This window comes from Aquarana catesbeiana, linkage group LG06, assembly GCF_042186555.1.
Source record: "Aquarana catesbeiana isolate 2022-GZ linkage group LG06, ASM4218655v1, whole genome shotgun sequence".
Lineage (NCBI taxonomy): Eukaryota > Metazoa > Chordata > Amphibia > Anura > Ranidae > Aquarana > Aquarana catesbeiana.
In genome coordinates, this window is record NC_133329.1 from 408,688,551 (window position 1) to 408,709,741 (window position 21,191).

The following is a 21,191-nucleotide window of genomic DNA, read 5'->3' on the forward strand; positions in this document are numbered from 1 at the left end:
ACTACTATGCATGATCCCCACTAAGCATAAATCCCCCTTCCTCCAAGTACAAATCCACCCCCTGCTGAAATCCATCCCTCCTGGCACAAATCATTGCCCCCCCCCCCTCAAATCTTCTCCCTCCCAATATGCCCCAGCACAAATCCACCCCAAGCACACCCCCCCCCCCCCCCCCAGAACTACAGAAGAGATTTCCTACATATCATCCAACTTCCATGTCTTGTGGCTCCCCTCACCATTAGAGACTATAAAAAAAATAGCACAGCTTTACCCGACCAATTCAGCACACAAAGCGTCAGACCAAAATCTGATCGCTCACCTGGCTAAGCATTGAGATTTATTAAAAAGAAACGAATTACAGAATTGTGCAATACAAACATTACAGGGCGTGACGGGCCTCACCTGACTGTTGGGGTCCCCGAGCAGGTTACATATATGAGGTACAAACTTACTCAGAGTCAGGCTGTTGGCGCCGTATCTGTAGACAGAAGAGGAAATAATCATTTCTAGCTGTAGGAAGGAGAGAATGATAATACAGAGACGGGCACACAGAGACGGGCACACAGAGACGGGCACACAGAGACGGGCACACAGAGACGGGCACACAGAGACGGGCACACAGAGACAAGCAGGAAACTCACATGTTAAGAGTTGCTATAAGGATGAGACAGACCCCTTCGCGGGTGCGGAAATTCTTGTGCTTGAAGCCTCCCAGCATCCGATCCCAGACATACTGAAAGGAGATACAAAGTTCCACCATGAGACAACATCACAAGGATCATATCACAGCACAGCCAGGCAATGTGCACATGGTGTGTACGGGTCAGGACACAGATTTCAGGTAAAGTGTGGGGAGGGGCACGGTCACCCACAGATGTCTGTTATCGCTTAGAGAAGGTAACTGCAAGATTTGCAGCTTTCCCCCCTGCTGGGGAGTTCTAATCTCAATAACACAAGGCAAATGTTCTGTAGTCTAGCAGGGGATAACTGGGCAAGGCTAGACTACAATGCTTGGTAATTCAGTGCAGCAGAGAGAAAGTTGACATTTCAAACAGAAAATTAGAAACTCACTGGATTTCTGGCAGATGAGCAAGTCTTTTCTTGTACTTGCAGCGCTTTCTAGGCATGTATTACAGAGATGTACTTAGTATGTTCTTGCTCAGGAATACTCTGATGCGGTGCGGAATTTGCAATTTCTGTGCATTTCCTGCACCGCACCAAATTCCCGCTCCATTCATGCAAACCGCTGCGGGTGTGTATGTTAGTGTTACTAAACCAACAGTTCAATCGGTCTGTATATGCAGTAAAGCATACTTGTTATACTCACTGTGGAACCTAAGGTGCTAATCCTCTGCATTGTGTAAAAAAGGCCGTTTGATCCTGTCTTCTCTGATCCTCCCCTTCTTTTACTGTCCCAAATTCATCTCCTGATAGAACAGAGCCTTGGAGGCACTTTGTACATGCTCAGTTTGGTGTGTATTGCTGTAGAATTATTTATTTATTTATTTTTTGAGAGGGTGCGTGCGATTCAGCACAGGGCCAATTAGCATTGTCCAGACAGAAAGTCAGGGGTCTTGCAGCCTCATAGGACAGTCAGAGGAGAATGAAAACTACAAGCTTTAACCAGACACTGATAGAAGTCACAAGACTGCTATATACTGCTGATGAGAAAAGGTACCGTATTTAGCAGTTTATATTTACTAAAATAATGGCATTTCCATGTTATGTGTACTGGGGGAGACCAGATATAGAGAATGCAGAGTCCTGGGGAGACCAAATATAGAGAATTCAGGGTCCTGGGGAGACCAGATATAGAGAAGGCAGGGTCCTGGAGAGACCAGATATAGAGAAGGCAGGGTCCTGGAGAGACCAGATATAGAGAATGCAGGGTCCTGGGGAGACCAGATATAGAGAATGCAGGGTCCTGGGGAGACCAGATATAGAGAAGGCAGGGTCCTGTAGAGACCAGATATAGAGAATGCAGGGTCCTGGGGAGACCAGATATAGAGAAGGCAGGGTCCTGGGGAGACCAGATATAGAGAAGGCAGGGTCCTGGAGAGACCAGATATAGAGAAGGCAGGGTCCTGGGGAGACCAGATATAGAGAAGGCAGGGTCCTGGGGAGACCAGATATAGAGAAGGCAGGGTCCTGGAGAGACCAGATATAGAGAATGCAGGGTCCTGGGGAGACCAGATATAGAGAATGCAGGCCCCTGGGTTTAATAACACTACGACAACCCAAAATCGGTTTACGAAACTTTTCAGGTGCAGCGGGGAAAAAAAAAAAAAAAAAAAAAAAAAAAAAAAGGATCATACACAATTACAAAATGAATGAGCTCACTGCTTCAAAACCGCATTTGATGATTTGAACAGGAATGCGATACACAAATGTGAACTGGACCAAAAGTGTTAGTAAACAATCAAAATCAGAGGCACAGACATAGTTTGTGTCAGTGGGAGTAATTGTGCCCCATCATTGGTATCAGTGGGAGGAATAATGCCCCATCATTGGAGTTAGAGGGAGGAATAGTGCCCCATCATTGGTGTCAGTGGGAGGAATAGTGCCCCATCATTGGTGTCCGTGGGAGGAATAGTGCCCCATCATTGGTGTCCGTGGGAGGAATAGTGCCCCATCATTGGTGTCCGTGGGAGGAATAGTGCCCCATCATTGGTGTCCGTGGGAGGAATAGTGCCCCATCATTGGTGTCCGTGGAGGAATAGTGCCCCATCATTGGTGTCCGTGGGAGGAATAGTGCCCCATCATTGGTGTCAGTGGGAGGAATAGTGCCCCATCATTGGTGTCAGTGGGAGGAATAGTGCCCCATCATTGGTGTCAGTGGGAGGAATAGTGCCCCATCATTGGTGTCAGTGGGAGGAATAGTGCCCCATCATTGGTGTCAGTGGGAGGAATAGTGCCCCATCATTGGTGTCAGTGGGAGGAATAGTGCCCCATCATTGGTGTCAGTGGGAGGAATAGTGCCCCATCATTGGTGTCAGTGGGAGGAATAGTGCCCCATCATTGGTGTCAGTGGGAGGAATAGTGCCCCATCATTGGTGTCAGTGGGAGGAATAGTGCCCCATCATTGGTGTCAGTGGGAGGAATAGTGCCCCATCATTGGTGTCAGTGGGAGGAATAGTGCCCCATCATTGGTGTCAGTGGGAGGAATAGTGCCCATCATTGGTGTCAGTGGGAGGAATAGTGCCCCATCATTGGTGTCAGTGGGAGGAATAGTGCCCCATCATTGGTGTCAGTGGGAGGAATAGTGCCCCATCATTGGTGTCAGTGGGAGGAATAGTGCCCCATCATTGGTGTCAGTGGGAGGAATAGTGCCCCATCATTGGTAGTCAGTGGGAGGAATAGTGCCCCATCATTGGTGTCAGTGGGAGGAATAGTGCCCCATCATTGGAGTCAGTGGGAGGAATAGTGCCCCATCATTGGTGTCAGTGGGAGGAATAGTGCCCCATCATTGGTGTCAGTGGGAGGAATAGTGCCCCATCATTGGTGTCAGTGGGAGGAATAGTGCCCCATCATTGGTGTCAGTGGGAGGAATAATGCCCCATCATTGGTATCAGTGGGAGGAATAGTGCCCCATCATTGGTGTCAGTGGGAGGAATAGTGCCCCATCATTGGTGTCAGTGGGAGGAATAGTGCCCCATCATTGGTGTCAGTGGGAGGAATAATGCCCCATCATTGGTATCAGTGGGAGGAATAGTGCCCCATCATTGGTATCAGTGGGAGGAATAGTGCCCCATCATTGGTGTCAGTGGGAGGAATAGTGCCCCATCATTGGTGTCAGTGGGAGGAATAATGCCCCATCATTGGTGTCAGTGGGAGTAATTGTGCCCCATCATTGGTATCAGTGGGAGGAATAGTGTTCTATCACTGGTGTCAGTGGGTAGAATTTAGCCGCATCATTAATGTCATAGGGTCCCATTGTTGGTGTCAGTGGAAGAAATTGTGCCCCATCATTGGTATTAGTGGAAGAAATTGTGCCCCTTCATTGGTATTAGTGGAAGGAATTGTGCCCCTTCATTGGTGTCAGTGGGGAGGGGGGGAGGGGGGCCCCCAAGGGCCGAATAAAGCAAGCAAAAGGCCGCGCCTAGCCTCAAAAATAAGGAACCATACTCACAAGTGGATAATAAAAAGCATATCAAAGTTCACAATGGACACAGAGCAACCAGATCACCAGGACTGTGTCCAGCACACCGGAGAACCTTCCAGATAACTGACACGTTTGGAGGGGCTCTGAGGCGATTCCCCCCTCGAAAAACGTGTTAATCATCTGGAAGGTCCTCCGTCGCACTGCACATGGTCCTGGCTGCTCCATGTCCATTGATATTCTATCATCCAGTTGTTTGTATGTTTCCTTCTTTTTGATTTCAATAAATACCACTTGGGTAATGAGTGGTGCGCCCTCTAATTCGTTCTTTTACAGTGTTTCCATTGGGTGTCCCCTGACCCTTGGGGGGCCAGCAAGGCCTGAGCATCTACTGGGAGCCATAGGAATTCTATTCTAGGCCATTTCCACTGCCGTCGCACCACTTCTGAACGCAGGAGATTTTGTGTGACTGCTGCCTGTCTGCTGGCCATCTCTGTCCACAACTTTCCATTTGTTGGATTCCCAGCATGCTTTGCAGATTCTCCTTTGCTGTTTATTTCCAGTTTAAAAAAAAACATACTTTGCAGCCCACAAGCGGTAATTCCAGTACTGAAATTGACAGTCACCGGTCAGATCGAGAACTGAGCGTTCAGCAGTCATGTGATCACTCAGTTCTCGGTCTTAGAGCCGATGTGGACAGCTGCATCATAAAGGTGAGTATTTTTTTTTTTTTTTTAAATACCCCAATTTATTTATTTTATTTTTTTCAGGTTAAGTCCTTTAGCTGTGACTTGCTGCATGCAGGTGGAGATGTGGTCACAAAAAATGTAAATTGTCCCAATAGCTCCAGGCAGGTAAAGCCATGAATGGAAGTTTCTCCCACACCCAGGGAACGGTCATGTGGCCAAGTGTGGTTTATTAGTAAACACTGAATAGCTCTGTACTGTTCTTTATCATTGTTTACCATACAAAACATTACAAATAATGGGAGTTCAGCACACAAAGGGAGACTAGACTTTCAGAATTACCTGTGGGCTGCATGACTGCTCCATAATCTTCAGCAGCAGGGCCTGATCTTGTTCTCGGACTGAATCTTTTGCATCACCTAATCGATCGATCAGATTTGGCAGGACTGGAAAGACAAGAGAGAGAAAAGGAAGATGGAGACATACATTTCTGATCTGATACAATGTGTTATGATTTACAGCCAGAATGTATTCCTGCAGCAAACCCCTCTACTCCATGTGCCACCATAGAAAGACACTCGATCCTGAGAAGCACTGGGTGTCTATTGACACACACAGTTCAGCTTGGCCCTGCCTCCAATCACAGTGATCACACGGTATCCAGCCACTCGGATTGGCTAGGCAGAGTGTCTGTCAGTCCAATGACAGCTGGGTACACATCGATCACCCGGCAGATCGGCCACCTGATGGCTATTACCGCCACAGAGTAACTATAGGGCCACCGGTCCATCGTTGGTAAACGTACAACGGTACACAAGTGGTTGAGGTTAAGTGGGTGGAGCTATGCAAATTTGTTTAGTCCACTTTAATAACAGTTGGCTAAACTGTATTGTTGGTCAGCCTATATCAGTGCTTCTGTATGGACCGCAGACCCCTGAAGCATAATAGAATAGTTTACATGGCCCCGCCCATTATATTTAAATAGAAAGGAAACTTTATTTATGGCAGTGTGGGAATAATGTACCGATACCAAGCATTTGCGATAGTATTGGCACTCGCCTAAATGCTCCTGATACCAAAACTGATACTTTGCATGGAAACAAAATAAATGGTGCAAAATCGCTCTGCAAAGAATCGCATGCAATTTCCCTCAGGCCCCTTTCACACTACCACAACTTCAAAGATTTTACCACAATTCCGCGGTCACTATTTCTGGGAATGCCTGTGTAAACTTGAGGTCTATAGAAAGGCATTAAAGCGCCATCTAGTGGGCAGTTTAAAAAAAATGTTAGAACTCACAGTACACGGCCGCTGGAGGAGCTCACGGAGCTGGAGATGTAGAGTTGGTCCGCCCCCAAGCTGACATCCCTTCACCCAATACCCACAGGGTCCCAGAACTTTTCCTCCAGCCGCCCTGATTTACTATCGTCGGCGGACCGGGACACGCATGTAGTATAATTTTGCATGTGGGCAGATATGTACTGTGAGTTCTAACTTTTTTTTTAAAACTGCCCACTAGCTGGCGCTTTTCCCCATCTGTATATATGTATATATATATATATATATATATATATATATATATATATATATATATATATATATATACACACACACACTGGGAGAAATCGCAGCGCATTTCTGTTCAAATCGCATGCGATTCTTTGCCATGTGATTTGCATCAATTTCTTTTGTATTGACCCAAATCGCACTGGAAAGTATCGGTACTCATAGATAAAACAACGGTATCCGTGCAACCCTAATGTAGATACCTTCTAAAGAGGTAATGCAGCCTAAAAATATATATATATATATATAAAATTTATTTTTTGTATATACACAAAGATACTATAATAATTTGCAGTAAAAAGTAATTTGCAAAATAAGCTCAGTTTACTGGTAAAAAGAACTGTGAATTGCAAGTCTCCGGTGGGTGTACAAATATGTCCGCCTTCTCACTGTATACTTACTACGGCTGAGTGTACCAAGATGGTCGTGACGGAACGTCACTTCCGTTACGAAATCTGATGGGTCGCCTAATCTGACGGAACACAGGCACCAGATCGGGAGGTGCATGCTGGGTAACCAGCTGCACTGTATCCCAGAAGAAACTCCAAGTGGGCTTCAGGTGCCCACAGTGAAGATGGGAGCTTGCGTGTTTAGAGAGGGTGCATTGAGTTCATTGGATAACTAAATAACTGAAACGATTAGACATACAGTATGCCAGACTGCATTTAATTAGCTGCGACTATCACAGGGGGTGCTTCTGGGGGGGGGCTGACTGGAGCTCCGCTTTAGGGCTGGACCACGTGACATCATTGAGGGGGGGAAATAATTCCCAAGTTTAGCAAAATATCCAACAGGATAATGTCAGGGTGGCGGTCTGCCAGCTGAAGGTTAGTAGACATTGGCTGAAAGCAGAACAATGACCCTGAGCATCGAAGTGAATCCTCCACAGACTGGCTTCAGAAAAATAAAACTCGCCTTGTGGAGTGGCCCAAACAGAGGCCCCCGACCTCAACCCCATAGAGATGCTGTGGAAGGACCTCTTTGGGGAGCCGTTCACACCAGACATCCTACAAATGCGTCTGAGCTGAAGCAATTTTGTAAAAAATGGTCAAAAATTCCTCCTGAACATTGTACAGGTCTGATCCCCAGCTCTCGAAAGCCACTGCTGCCAAAAGGAGGGTCCCCCCAGGGGTTCACTTACTTTTTCCTCCAGCAATGTTCAATGGGAGTGTTCAGTATAAGACATGAGAAATTATAAAATTGTTTTGTGTTATCAGCTTAAACACAGTGGAGTTGACTGGAGAGTGCAACATTGGGCGCAGCTCTGCATGGGAGCCAATCAGATTCTAACTTCAGCTTGTTCAATTAAGCTTTGACAAAAAAACAAAAAAAACACTTGAAGCTGATTGGTTTCTATGCAGAGCTGCACCAAATTTTGCACTCTCCAGTTTTAACAAACCCCCCCCCCAACCCATTGTGTGTGACTATTGTTGTGACTTAGATGAGGATCAGATCACATTTTATGGGCAAACAACTGCAAGGGGTTCAAATACTTTTTCTTGTCACTGTATATTAATAATTACATGTTTAATTTTTACTTTCTCTCAAAAAAAAAAAAAAAAGGGACAAAAAAGGAAAAAAAAAAGGAAAAATACATTTTGGATGTATGGCAATGCCCCTACCTGTACCGATCTGAGATCTGAAGCGATCTTGCAACCGTACAACTAAAGCTGATAAAATATCCATTCCCAGCAACGCCACCTGGAAGATGAAGAGTTAAAACATTCAAATTCAGTGACACTTCATGAATGCAATTCACAATTCAAGAGATAAGTGACAATAAAAAAAAAAACAACTCCTGCAAGTTCTAAAGGCTGAATAACACAATATGCAAATGACCACACAAGTGCATTATGGGTAGGAAGCATTTCCTACACTTTCAGCTAAATAAAACACTAAAGAAAGCACATTAACAAACCCAAACAGCAACAAAAATTGAGAAAGGATACACCCAATGATATATAGGATCATGCAGAGGTATTTGGGGAATATACAAAAAAAATAAAAAAATCACCATAAGGTGAGACAGGTTACCGAATTTCCCACCAAAATTCAAATCATTTCCATATCCAACCATCCTTCTCTTGGGGTGCGCTACTGACCAATGAACGGCTAGTGAGGTCAGTACTGCTAACGCCAATAAACAACACATAAGTGCCACTAGTGAGCAATCGCTAGAAAGGTACAATTTTTGGAACCCACTTTTGATACAAGTAAAAGAAAAGAGATAATGACCAACCACTAGATGGCAGTATAATATAACAAGAGCATGAGAGATTACATTTCAACCACTAGATGGCAATATATCATTATAGGACATAATAGAACACAATTCAACTGAAGCTTCACAAAGCTGAATTATTTATTTCTGAAAGAATTAACCACTTCCAGTCCAATTCATGACATTTTTTTGTTCATTTGTAACAATCAGTATTATACATTTTATTTATATATATATATATATTTTCTAAAGCAGAGACCTTGCAGAATAAATTGGTATTTTGCCTTTTTTTTTATGTCGCGTGGTATTTACACAGCGTGTCCCCCCACCCACCCCCCCAGGCAGACCTCTGCTTTTAAAAGCATTCAGAACACAACGTACCCGGACGCCATGAACTTCCTGCTTTAGAGATGTGCATTTTGTGTCTGGTTGGCACAAGAAGCACAAGATCTCCCCAAGGAAAGACAGACCAACAGGAGAGTTAACCTCTTGCCGACCATGTAACGTAGTGGTTGTCAACCTTTGAGCTAAAGGGGGCCTCAAATGTGGCCCCTGATATTGCCAAAAGGCCGCACAGAATGTTCAATGGATGTAATTGCTTAAGAAGACTGTTAGAGACTTCAGATCTGAGACCCCTTTCACACTGGGGCACATTGCAGGCGCTACAGTGCTAAAAATGGCGCCTGCAAAGCACCCTGAAAGAGCCGCTGCTGTTTCTCCTGTGTGAAAGCCCCCGAGGGCTTTCACACTGGGAGCGGTGCGCTTGCAGGACACTAAAAAAATTCCTGCAAGCAGCATCTTTGGAGCAGTGTATACACCGCTCCTGCCCATTGAAATCAATGGGGCAGCGCGGCTATACCGCCAGCAAAGCGCCGCTGCAGGTAAAAACTGCCCCTCTAACGGCCGAATAGTGCCGCTAAAATGTTGGTAAAGCGGTGCAAAAAGTAGCGCCATTTTACCACCAGTGCCCACACCGCCCCAGTATTAAAGGGGCCTTATAGAGGAAATTAGGGTCAGAGAGCGAGGATGGGATACATTGTTGGTTAGAGATTTGCTGTAGACAATACAAAGCTGGGGAGATGTTACATGAGGTTAGTAGAGATCAATGCTATGACCCTAATCAATGTTCCCACTACAGACTACTGAGATCCGCAGGTTGGGCACTGGGGACATAACGCATATGGGTGGCAACAAGGGGGCGGACCTTAATGCTTGAATGACACATATATGTCCATGGCGGCTGAGGTTTCTGTGTGAGTTCACTACATGTCCCAGCACAGTGACTGAGCTGTCACCAACAGTTGCTAGCCTCTGGTTATGAGGTTATGATTGGTAGTCAGCGGGATGTACTCAGAATCATGTGACCACTGTGAGATCCAGTCATAGTGGTCAAGCTTAGGAAGACCGCTCCCCCCCCCCCAATACCAGGTTAGTATACCTGGTGGGCTGGCAGGAAAGGGTTAACCATTCCCTACTCTATCAAAAACAAAATAGAAAAACAAGGTTTGGCTTTCTATGAAGCAATGGTATAATTATTTGATTCCCAGAGATGGGGCTGTATTTGGAGCAAAGCAGACAGGACACAACATTCACAACCTAGCAATACACTAAACCTTTATCATTTACATATAAGAAACGATATTATCATATGCAGATTATGTAAATAATCCACCTGAAACTCTGGTGAGAAAACAATTCTGTAAAAATGAGTTAAAAATAAAATAACCTGTTCAATTTCCAGAGAGTAATGTTAAAAATAGGCATATGGGATATATATATATAAAAAGAGCAAAATAAATAAAATATATAAAAAGGTGTCACACATGTCTCTCTGTAAGTAGGGATTGGTACACAGTCCCCCACTCCCACACCTAGGTCTTGGGACCACCAACCATCCTTGTCTTGGGGTTGAGCTACTGACCAATGAATGTCTTAGTGAGGACAGTACTGCTAACACCACTGACAACACATAAGTGCCACTAGTGAGCAATCACTAGAAAGGTGCAATTTTTGGCACCCCCATTATAATGAAAGTAAAGAAAAGACACGAGATAATGACCTGTAAGGCCAAAATCAGCCACTAGCTGGCAATACTTTTTCTAGGGCCGGCCATCTGGCTAGGACTAGAGAATTTTTTTTTTTTTATTCCTGGCCAAAGGGCTTGCCATGGTATCTCACTATATGGGACTTGTATCCCTTTCCCTTATAGGTGTGTGTTGTGGCTACACTTTCTGCACAGCCTGTATGCCCTGTCTCACTCCCCCATTAGTAGGACCTATACCAGAAACCTGTACAGATACAGGCACTGCCCTTTTTGTACCATCCAGGAGGAAAGTGTGCACGTTTTCTGGGAGCGCCCCTTTGCACGGGGCCTGTTGAGGGTCTTGGAACCCGAACTTAAAGACTTTGTGCCACAGACTGCAATCACACACGTCGGTGTGCTGAACGGACTTCTTCTGTGGAACTCATTCACAGGACATTGACAGTGCCTGGCGGCTGCGGTGTTGCTCTAAAGGACGCTTTATAGTGCACCAGGAAGCGCCTCATCCAATAGCGGGAAAGGATATCGATCGAGGACTGTCGCAGATTGGTCCACAGTCTGCTCAGAGACTATACCGTGATGGACTTTAAGGAGGAAGTGGAGGTCTGAAGATTTCCCCTTCCTCCCCCCGTGTATTCTTTGGCAGTTCAGTAAAGCTTTGCGCCTGTGAACTCCCCCCCCCCAAACCCCCCCTCCTTCCTCGGCTATCAGCATGAGTCACTTCTGACAAGTATTTCTGACACCAAGAGATAAAAAGGTGACAGGGGAGGAATCTCCAGCACACAGCCTGCGATTGACAGCCTCAGATCCTTTCCGCCAATCAGCTCACACAGAGATCTGCTTTCTGAAAGCTCAGATAAGCTGTATAAATTCTGAACAGATATAAAGAGAAGATAAACAGATACAACTAATATCGGAGGATTTGTGTATCACCTGAGGACAGTCACTTCACTGGGGATATTTAAGGGTTTACCACCACTTAAAAAAAAAAAAAATTCTAAACAAAACAGGGGAAGGGTGAAAAGCCCATCCCATTTCTGTTACCCTGTTCCCACTGGGAAGATTCACCTCCCCCCCACTTGTCTGGGTGATCATTGCCCTCAGGACAAAAACAGATAGGAAAATCCAGAATTTTACAGAAAACGGGGAGGTGAGGGGGGAATATAACAATGGAGGACAAAACCAGCCACTAGGTGGCAGTACACAACACAAGAACATATTATAAACAGATGATTCACTTCTCTGCCATTGAACCCATTACAGATAAAAATGAAATTACTTTCCAGGTACAATAATACGCTGAGTACACGGAGCCTTATACAATATTGCAGAAGGAAATTGAAACCTCCTTTTATCTGAAGTACAATAACACCATCTTGTAATATAATTTGACTGACTCAGCTGGGAAGATTATTATGTTCTCTAAACACGTCATCCTCTACAGATCTCCCTCGCTGTGTTAAAGGAGAAGTACGGGAAAAGCTCATTTGGCTGTACTTCTCATGTGGCTCACAGGACTGCAGTCCGCTTTGCACTCCTGTGACCCGTTTTCAGCAGACAGCGGCGCTAAATCCCGCTGTTGGCAGATGTCACAGCCGGTCCAGGCCGGGGCAAGATCGTGACAATATGGATCGCCCACAACCCTGGAACCAGCGCCTGGCTCAGCCTCTCAGTGAGTCACTAAGCCAGCCGCTCCCGCCCCCTCCACAACGAAAGGGGGAAGGGGGTGGGGGCAGAGCAGAGAACCCTGAGAACAGAGCGATCGGTGGTCTTTGATCGCTTGGTTCTCAGTCTTAGAGCTGGTGGGAGACCAATGCTGTATTCATTTAGATATGTACAAAAAAAAAACGCCAAACTTCTCTTTTAAGTTTTATATCAGATCCGGCTGGTTGTACTGATGTGGGGACGAATGTGGATATATAGGGACCCACCTATTACGCTTTTTATTGCTTCACAATTGCCATTACTACTTCCTTCTTTGTTTGATTGATATACCTGAATACCAATGTTTTACTATGAAGAAACTGGCTTGGCATGTGCATACCACAAAGATCCGGGATTCTGGGCTGCTGACCGGGTGTACAGGCACCTGGAGGGCGGGCGGTGTGGTGCCCGCAGGGACTCAGGTTTGTCCAGAAAGCTTTAAAGTGGCTGTAAACCTCAGAAATGAAATCTGAACAAATAATATCCCTCTATAGTGTTTACTTGTCTCACTCCAGAGAACTAAGTGTCATTTCTGTCTGCAGCCTCTTTCCTCTGCTATCAGCACGAGTCCCTTCTGACAAGTTTTCCTGACACCAAGAGATAAAAAAAAAATGACATGGGAGGGAGCTCCAGCACACAGCCTGTGACTGACAGCCTCAGCTCTGTTCCTGTGTGATTGGGGGGGGGGGGGGGGTGTCCCTTCCCTCCATTCAGCTCAACTTTCAGAAAGCTCAGATAAGCTGTATAAATTATGGACTTTGAATGGCTTTAAAGAAGAGAAGACTGCAGAAAAACAGGTACAAACTTACGTAGAAGGATTTGTTCCATCTCTGTGTATCACCTGAGGCCAGCCACTAAACTGGGAATAGGTACAGGGTTTACAACCACTTTAAAGTCTAAACAAGTAGGGAAGTTACCATCCCATTTCTGTTACAGAGTCGTCCCCCCCCCCCCCATTTGTCCTGGTGATCATTGATAGGAAAATCCAGAATTTTACAGAAAAACGGGGAGGTGAGGGGGAATCTAACAATGGGGACATCTGTTCCAGTGACAACTAAGAAGAGAACTTGCACTCATTGTGTCTCTGGGACAGGAAGTGAAGGAAAATCCTTAAACAAAAAACATTCAATGGTCTCCAAAACCAACAGAATAAGATTTGGATTTTCATGCAGCAATTCTGCAATATAGGCTTCTCAGAGAAAAGGCTGCATTTGGTGAGGGGCTAGGAGGCACAAGGCCATTCCGGGGGGGGCAGAAATCCACTATGGGTGTGGGGGGCCCACCAAGTATCGCCGGCACTCAGTCACGCCACTTATTGCTTTTCTTGCACTCGCAGGCGCTATGTCTAGCTCAGAAAAATTAGTTGAAAGTCCAGAAGGCCTGCCTAGTGTATTGCACTTCACACTTTTTTTATTGCTTATCATCACAAGCACTTATACGGCACATGTGGTTTTTTCGTTTTTAACCCACAGAAATGGAGGGTGCAGGTTTTCTGGGGTCTGCCCTGGTGTCAGGAAGAGGATCTGTGGCTTTCGGATCTTTCTCCTCTTACACCGGGGGGGGGGGGGGGGGGGGGGGGTCCCTTTGAGAGAACCCTCATCAAGTACTTGAAGGACCAGCTTCAGCAGATCCCCTGAGGAGAAGGATCTGTCTTGGCTTTGGCCTAGGACTGAGTGATGGTGAACCTTGGCACCCCAGATGTTTTGGAACTACATTTCCCATGATGCTCATCTACACTGCAGAGCACATGAGCATCCTGGGAAATGTAGTTCCAAAACATCTGGGATGCCAAGGTTCACCATCACTGGCCGCTCTACGTGGACTAGAGAGACAATCAGGGGCCCTTCCTCTTCAGACGTCTATCACTGAACCCTTCTGCACTTTTTTCTATGTGATGTGATCTCACGATTCCTTTTTATTCCTGTGAATAGGCATTCAACAAACACACAGCAGGGCTTTGTAAAATAATAAAAAGGGGGGAGGGGGCTTGTCAGAGCAGTAATGATAGCAGGGTGCAACACTCTCAAAGACCACACAACCCACCCAACTATATAGGTTAGTGGTTCTCCACTCCTGTCCACTAACAGGCCAGGTGTGCAAGATAACAAATACATCCCAGGTGATATCATTTGCTGCTGAGTGATTGCAATATTCTAGTCTGCACCCCCCCCCCCCCCCAAGGTAATACATAAAGCAGAACTTCAGTCATTTTTTCATCTTTCCATCTATTAAATCTTCTGCTCTTATTGTTGTTGTTTTACCTTTGGGTAGCAAAACTTTTTCTGCCAGTAAATCCCTTATACAGCCCCCTTCCTGTTTCTTGTCTGGTCATTAGCCTAGGCTTATGACATCATACACAACTCTCTCTCTCTCTGGTGAGTTTGACAGGAAGGGAGGGGGGGGAGTCATAGGAGAGGGGGAGAGAGTCAGTTTTTTTTTTTTTTTTTTTTTTAACACTCTATCGAAAAGCCAGTGGCGTGCAAAACACCCCTCAAAAACTTCCACCCAGTGCCAAAAAAAAGTGCCCACACATAAAGAGTGAAACACAAAAACGTGCAACGGGTGTACAGAGTCCTCCACTAGGGAAGGACCTTACCCTGATCCCCCGGGGCGTTAGGCTCCAGACAGGGACTGAGGTACTCAGACAAAGGGTCCATCCGGCCGAAACCAGGCGGACCCCCACAACTGGAAGGACTGCCGAAGCAGACCAACCCAAGTACAGTGGGGCTCTCCCGAAGAGAGACCCCTCAAAGGAGAGGGCGAACCAAGCCAAAAGGCCTATGTCCACCCCCTCCCAAGACTTTCAGAGTAGGCCCGAGGACCCACACCCTACTCGCCACACAGTGACAAAACGTGTATACAAAGACAACCAAAAAAAAAGACAAAAAGGTGACAAACAGGGGTAAAAGAAAGAGTGGGGAAGATAGTGAGATGGGAGAGTGAAAGTGGCCATTGTGCTATACAATGGCCAGCCCTCCGGCCAGGCATAAAAATTTCCCCTGGTCCTGGCCAAAAGGCCCGGCCCAAGAGGCAGGTGCGAAAAACGTGTGTTGTGGTGAAGTGACCATGGTGCCATAAAATCAAGTGCTTTCACACCGTGACTATACGGCACCCCTGAACTGCCACTTCAGGGGCACATTCACCACTGGCTTTTCGAAAAAGCCCTGACCCACAGCCCAGACCACAGCAGCCCCCACCCCAGGCAGAAAGGTATGGAGTTCTGGAAGCTTGGAGAGAGCCCTTGCCATCAGGCTTCACCGTCATTCCGTCCCTCCTACCTAATTACATTTGGGAAATACTGGCCGCTCCCCCGGTGGGAGCAAGGGGAGCCAGCGTTCTCTCCCAAATAACTGTCCAGAGCTAGAGCTGCCCCAATCCAGGCCAGAAGGCCAGGATCCCGACCCTCCGCCAAGACCGAATGGTTCTCCGTCCCCATCAGAAGGCTTCCCTTTCGGCTACAAACCGCTCCGAGTTACCTTCACTCCAGCAGGTTTTGCATAGCAACCGCAATCCCATCTCTATCTCGCCATAGATCAGGGACAGAAGCAAGCGCCACCTCCTGGAAACTGATAAGAACAGATTCTATCGAAAAGCCAGTGGCGTGCAAAACACACCTCAAAAACTTCCACCCGGTGCCAAAAAAAAGTGCCCACACATAGAGAGTGAAACACAAAAACGTGCAACGGGTGTACAGAGTCCTCCACTAGGGAAGGACCTTACCCTGATCCCCCGGGGCGTTAGGCTCCGGACAGGGACTGAGGTACTCAGACAAAGGGTCCATCTGGCCGAAACCAGGCGGACCCCCACAACTGGAAGGACTGCCGAAGCAGACCAACCCAAGTACAGTGGGGCTCTCCCGAAGAGAGACCCCTCAAAGGAGAGGGCGAACCAAGCCAAAAGGCCTATGTCCACCCCCTCCCAAGACTTTCAGAGTAGGCCCGAGGACCCACACCCTACTCGCCACACAGTGACAAACGTGTATACAAAACAACCAAAAAAAGGACAAAAAGGTGACAAACAGGGGTAAAAGAAAGAGTGGGGAAGATAGTGAGATGGGAGAGTGAAAGTGGCCATTGTGCTATACAATGGCCGGCCCTCCGGCCAGGCATAAAAATTTCCCCTGGTCCTGGCCAAAAGGCCCGGCCCAAGAGGCAGGTGCGAAAAACGTGTGTTGTGGTGAAGTGACCATGGTGCCATAAAATCAAGTGCTTTCACACCGTGACTATACGGCACCCCTGAACTGCCACTTCAGGGGCACATTCATCACTGGCTTTTCGAAAAAGCCCTGACCCACAGCCCAGACCACAGCAGCCCCCACCCCAGGCAGAAAGGTATGGAGTTCTGGAAGCTTGGAGAGAGCCCTTGCCATCAGGCTTCACCGTCGTTCCATCCCTCCTACCTAATTACATTTGGGAAATACTGGCCGCTCCCCCGGTGGGAGCAAGGGGAGCCAGCGTTCTCTCCCAAATAACTGTCCAGAGCTAGAGCTGCCCCAATCCAGGCCAGAAGGCCAGGATCCCGACCCTCCGCCAAGACCGAATGGTTCTCCGTCCCCATCAGAAGGCTTCCCTTTCGGCTACAAACCGCTCCGGGTTACCTTCACTCCAGCAGGTTTTGCATAGCAACCGCAATCCCATCTCTATCTCGCCATAGATCAGGGACAGAAGCAAGCGCCACCTCCTGGAAACTGATAAGAACAGATACTAGATTTGATCTTAGCCAAAGGGCCGAGAAGCAATTAGCAATAATCACGCCTCAGTTGCACCTCATTGGCTATGATACTGCCACTGCGCAAAGGGGGGAGAGAGTCATAGGAGGGCCAATGAGAGCTGCAGAGCTGGAGGCGTGCCTCTGTGTAAATCCAGGAAGTGAACAGGCGGCAGCTTCAGCTGCCCACAGTTAAAATGGATGCAGCCAGACTCAGTGGAAGGAGATTTCTGCAGCATATTTGGCAAATAAAGAGTCCCGGTATATATAAAATAATATGCAAAGTGGTTGGAGGGAAGCTTCACAATGGCAAAGATGTTTTTATTACAAATTATGTGAGCAGATTCTTTTTAAAACCTGGCCTGTTAGTGGGTCCCGAGGACAGGAGAACTGCTGCTCTATAGGGTATCGGTATCATTTACATATCAAAACCTCATTAGCACATATGCAGATTATGTAAATTATCCACACGTAACTCTGGTGAAAAAACAGTTCTGTAAAAGACATTTTATTTTGTGCGCAATAAAAAACTTTTTTCAAAAAAAAAAAAAAAAAAAAAACTTTATTTTCCAGGAAGTAATGTAAAAATAGGATTATGGAGTATAAAAAAGGAGCAAAATAAATACAAATATAAAAAGGTGTCACAAAAGTCTCTCTGTAACCAGGAATTGGTACACAGTCCCCCACTCCCACACCTAGGTCTTGGGACAACCAACCATCCTTGTCTTGGGGTTGAGCTACTGACCAATGAATGTCTTAGTGAGGACAGTACTGCTAACACCACTGACAACACATAAGTGCCACTAGTGAGCAATCACTAGAAAGGTGCAATTTTTGGCACCCCCATTATAATGAAAGTAAAGAAAAGACACGAGATAATGACCTGTAAAGGCCAAAATCAGCCACTAGCTGGCAGTATGTTATTACTAATATTAACACAGTACATGAACACATTTATCATTATTATTATTTGTATAGCGGCAACAGTTTGCAATGCTTTTTCTAGGGCCGGCCATCTGGCTAGGAATTTTTTTTTTTATTCCTGGCCAAAGGACCTGCCATGGTATCTCCCTATATGGGACTTATCCACTTCCCTTTCCCTTATAGGTGTGTGTTGTGGCTGCACTTTCTGCACAGCCTGTATGCCCCGTCTCACTCCCCCATTAGTACGGCCTATACCAGAAACCTGTGCAGATACAGGTACCATAACGTGATGGACTTTAAGGAAGAAGAGGAGGTCTGCAGATCCCCTCCCCCCTGTGTATCCTTGGCAGTTCAATAAAGCTTCGGACCTGTGAACTCCCCCCCCCCAGCCCATCACACCTGTTGAAATGCAATTTGACTGAAACATTATATAACTTGCTATCTACTAACATTTTTTTATTTAATGCTTTCGGGGTAATGTGGCGTCATGTATGACGTGAGGTTTCAGGGTATTAGTACTCTGCACAACACATCAGGCCTCATCATACCGCAGGATGAATGTCATTTATTTGTATGTTTGGAACTGTATTATGTAGTGTATTTATGAGCTGCATCACAGTACAGGGTGGAATGTACCCCGTTCTAGTACAGTGGAACCTCGGATTATGAGCATAATCCGTTCCAGGAGAATGCTTGTAATCCAAAGCACTCGCACATCAAAGCGAGTTTTCCCATAGGAATCAATAACAACGAAGATAATTAGTTCTGCATTGACTTTTATTACATGCAATACCACATGTGGCCAGAGGTGGTGGGGGGGGGGCGTCAGAGAGCCTCAGAAATACTCAGGGACAGCTTGGCTGAACTCGGAAAGTCTCAGAAACACTCGGGGACAGCTTGGCTGAACTCGGAAACACTCGGGAACAGAGTATTTCCGAGTGATTCTGAGTATTTCCGAACAGCTCCGAACCGTTCCGAGTGTCCCCGGCGCCCCCGCACCTCTGGCCAAATGCGGTACTGCCCATTAGCTTGAATTCTGCTCGTTTTGCGAGACAACACTCGCAAACTGAGTCAGAATTTTTTTTTTAAAAAAAGTTGCTCGCCTTTCAAAACGCTCGTTAACCGCGTTACTCGTAAACCAAGGTTCCACTGTATTTGTTTTTTGTATATTTAAATGCAAATTAAAGTATAAATTTACAATCAAAAATTAGTAGGGCCTAGGTCCTCGGAGATGCCCTGAAAGTCTTAAGCCGGGGGGGGGGGGGGGAGCACATGGCCTTCTGGTTGGTTCTCCCTTCAGGGGAGCCCCACCTAGTGTTGGGGTTGGTCTGTTTCGGCAGGCCTCCCTAACAACGGGGTTCTGCCTGGTTTCGGCCAGGTGGACCAGCGAGTTCATCCAGTCCCTGTCAGGAGCCTTCCCCAGGGGATCAGGGCAAGGGTTCTCTCTCTTCGGAGGACCATGTGTATACACCCTGTGCACTTTTTTGTATTCTCACTTTGGTGTGCACCTGGTGTTAAGTTTTTAAGAGTGTATTTCACTACACCAGGGGCCTGGTGTAGCGAGAAAAAAAAAAAAAAAAAGAAAAAAAAAAATAACTTCTTAGTGAGAACAGCACTGCTAATACCACTGACAACACATAAATGCCACTAGTGAGCAATCACTAGAAAAAGGTGCAATTTTTGACACCCCAATTATAATGAAATAAAAGACATGAGATAATGACCTGTAAAGGCCAAAATCAGCCACTAGATGGCAGTATAGTATTACACATTTTAAAATGACAATTCACTTCACTACTTTTTAACTTATTACCAGGGTGGATAAAAATCAATGATTAAAAATAAATAAAATCTGATGTTTTTGATTTTTAGCATTTAACAAAATGCTTTTGGAATAAAAATCTATCCAATGATAGTTTTCTATTTAAGATACATTAATAATTTACTTTATTCAGCATGAAATGGAGCTTAGTTATGTAGCACGAGGCTGTATATTCTGCAATATTTACATTTTTGGTAAACTCATTCAATGAATCCAAGCTCTGCAAGCTGAGATAACATGCACTGCATTGATGCATTCACACAATTTCACAGTAACCATGAGATGAAACAAAATTCAGGAATATTATTTTATCCCATTGTATTGTCTATGTACACTACAAACTGTATGATTGAATCGGTTCTTATATCGCCATTTTACTAACCCGACAGCTTATTATTCTAAATAGAAGCAAAAAATACTCTTGCGCACAGGTGTATTGGCTAAAAAAAGGTATGCCTCCTTCCTGGGACCTGGAAAACTGCTACCACTGGAATAATTGCCTCTGTGCCATATACTATGCGATTTTTTCTTCGACCTTTGGGAGTAGTTTTTTATCTTGTTTTTAATTAATAAATCTGTCAAGGATAATGCACTAGGCTGGTGCGCTCTTTTTCTTCTTTTCATTTATTATTCTAAATAGGAAACCTTCATTTTGTTTGCAAAAATTAAAGATTCGAACTACCAGCAAGAATAAGTCCTTACACTAAGGGTACTTTCACACTGGGGTAGGAGTACCGTCGTTTTAGCAGCACTTTTTAACCCCCGATAGTGGCCGAAGGGTCAAAAGCTCCCGTGTTTCTGCACTTTGGAATCACTGCCCATTCATTTCAATGGGCAGAGGTGGTGGAGGAGCGCTGTATACACCGCTCCCAAACTGCCCCAAATATGCTGCTTGCAGGACTTTTTTCCCCATCCTGCAAGCGCACCGCCCCAGTGTGAAAGCACTCTATTTTTAGTGATAAAACGCCTGAAAAAGCACCTCAGTGTGAAAAGGGTCTTAAAGAGCACCTGTCATTTCAGATCCATCATGGCAGTGCCTGTTAGCGGGCATCCACTCACCTGCTGCCACCACGTCCCTCACCTTGTTGTGTCACTGCCGCATCACCAGCTGCCTCATTAAAGTGAATGGGACGGTCGGTGCGTCAACAGCGGGTCAGGGGAGCTGCTGTGGGACAGAGATGACTGTAGCTCTTTAATTATGATTTAAATCAAGCCATTTTTACTAGTAATTTCAATCAAATCCAACCTGCTGGGGAGTCACACATACACAGGGCTCTATTTGCCATCTATCACAAGAAACTAAACTTCCGTCACACGTCCCGCACATCTCCCCAGCTCTGAGGTATCAGCTGGATTAGCAGCAATCACCTTTTACAGCTTCCAAGAAAGGAGAAGAATGAAAGTAAATAGCAGTAAATGAA

At 45.9% G+C, this 21,191-nt stretch overlaps 1 protein-coding gene, 3 non-coding genes and 1 pseudogene across 4 annotated transcripts in view; 3 read left to right on the forward strand and 2 right to left on the reverse strand.

Moving 5' to 3' along the window:
* LOC141147265 (CLIP-associating protein 1-A-like) overlaps positions 1-8,082 on the reverse strand; it is a gene marked incomplete in the record, with an annotated part of 201,372 nt that extends 193,290 nt beyond the window's left edge. The window contains 4 exon segments of the mRNA XM_073634471.1: positions 403-478; positions 642-733; positions 5,128-5,231; positions 7,974-8,082. Of these exon segments, the coding sequence (XP_073490572.1) occupies positions 403-478; positions 642-733; positions 5,128-5,231; positions 7,974-8,037 (336 nt within the window).
* Positions 8,083-8,423: 341 nt separating this feature from the next.
* Positions 8,424-8,550, forward strand: LOC141101944 (U4atac minor spliceosomal RNA). Its single transcript, XR_012235072.1, has one exon. It is a non-coding gene; the product is annotated as a U4atac minor spliceosomal RNA (small nuclear RNA).
* Positions 8,551-10,462: 1,912 nt separating this feature from the next.
* On the forward strand, positions 10,463-10,590 carry LOC141101947 (U4atac minor spliceosomal RNA). The gene has a single exon (XR_012235074.1). It is a non-coding gene; the product is annotated as a U4atac minor spliceosomal RNA (small nuclear RNA).
* Positions 10,591-17,051: 6,461 nt separating this feature from the next.
* Positions 17,052-17,116, reverse strand: LOC141101904 (U4 spliceosomal RNA; annotated as a pseudogene).
* Positions 17,117-17,738: 622 nt separating this feature from the next.
* On the forward strand, positions 17,739-17,866 carry LOC141101949 (U4atac minor spliceosomal RNA). Its single transcript, XR_012235075.1, has one exon. It is a non-coding gene; the product is annotated as a U4atac minor spliceosomal RNA (small nuclear RNA).
* Positions 17,867-21,191: the final 3,325 nt, after the last annotated feature.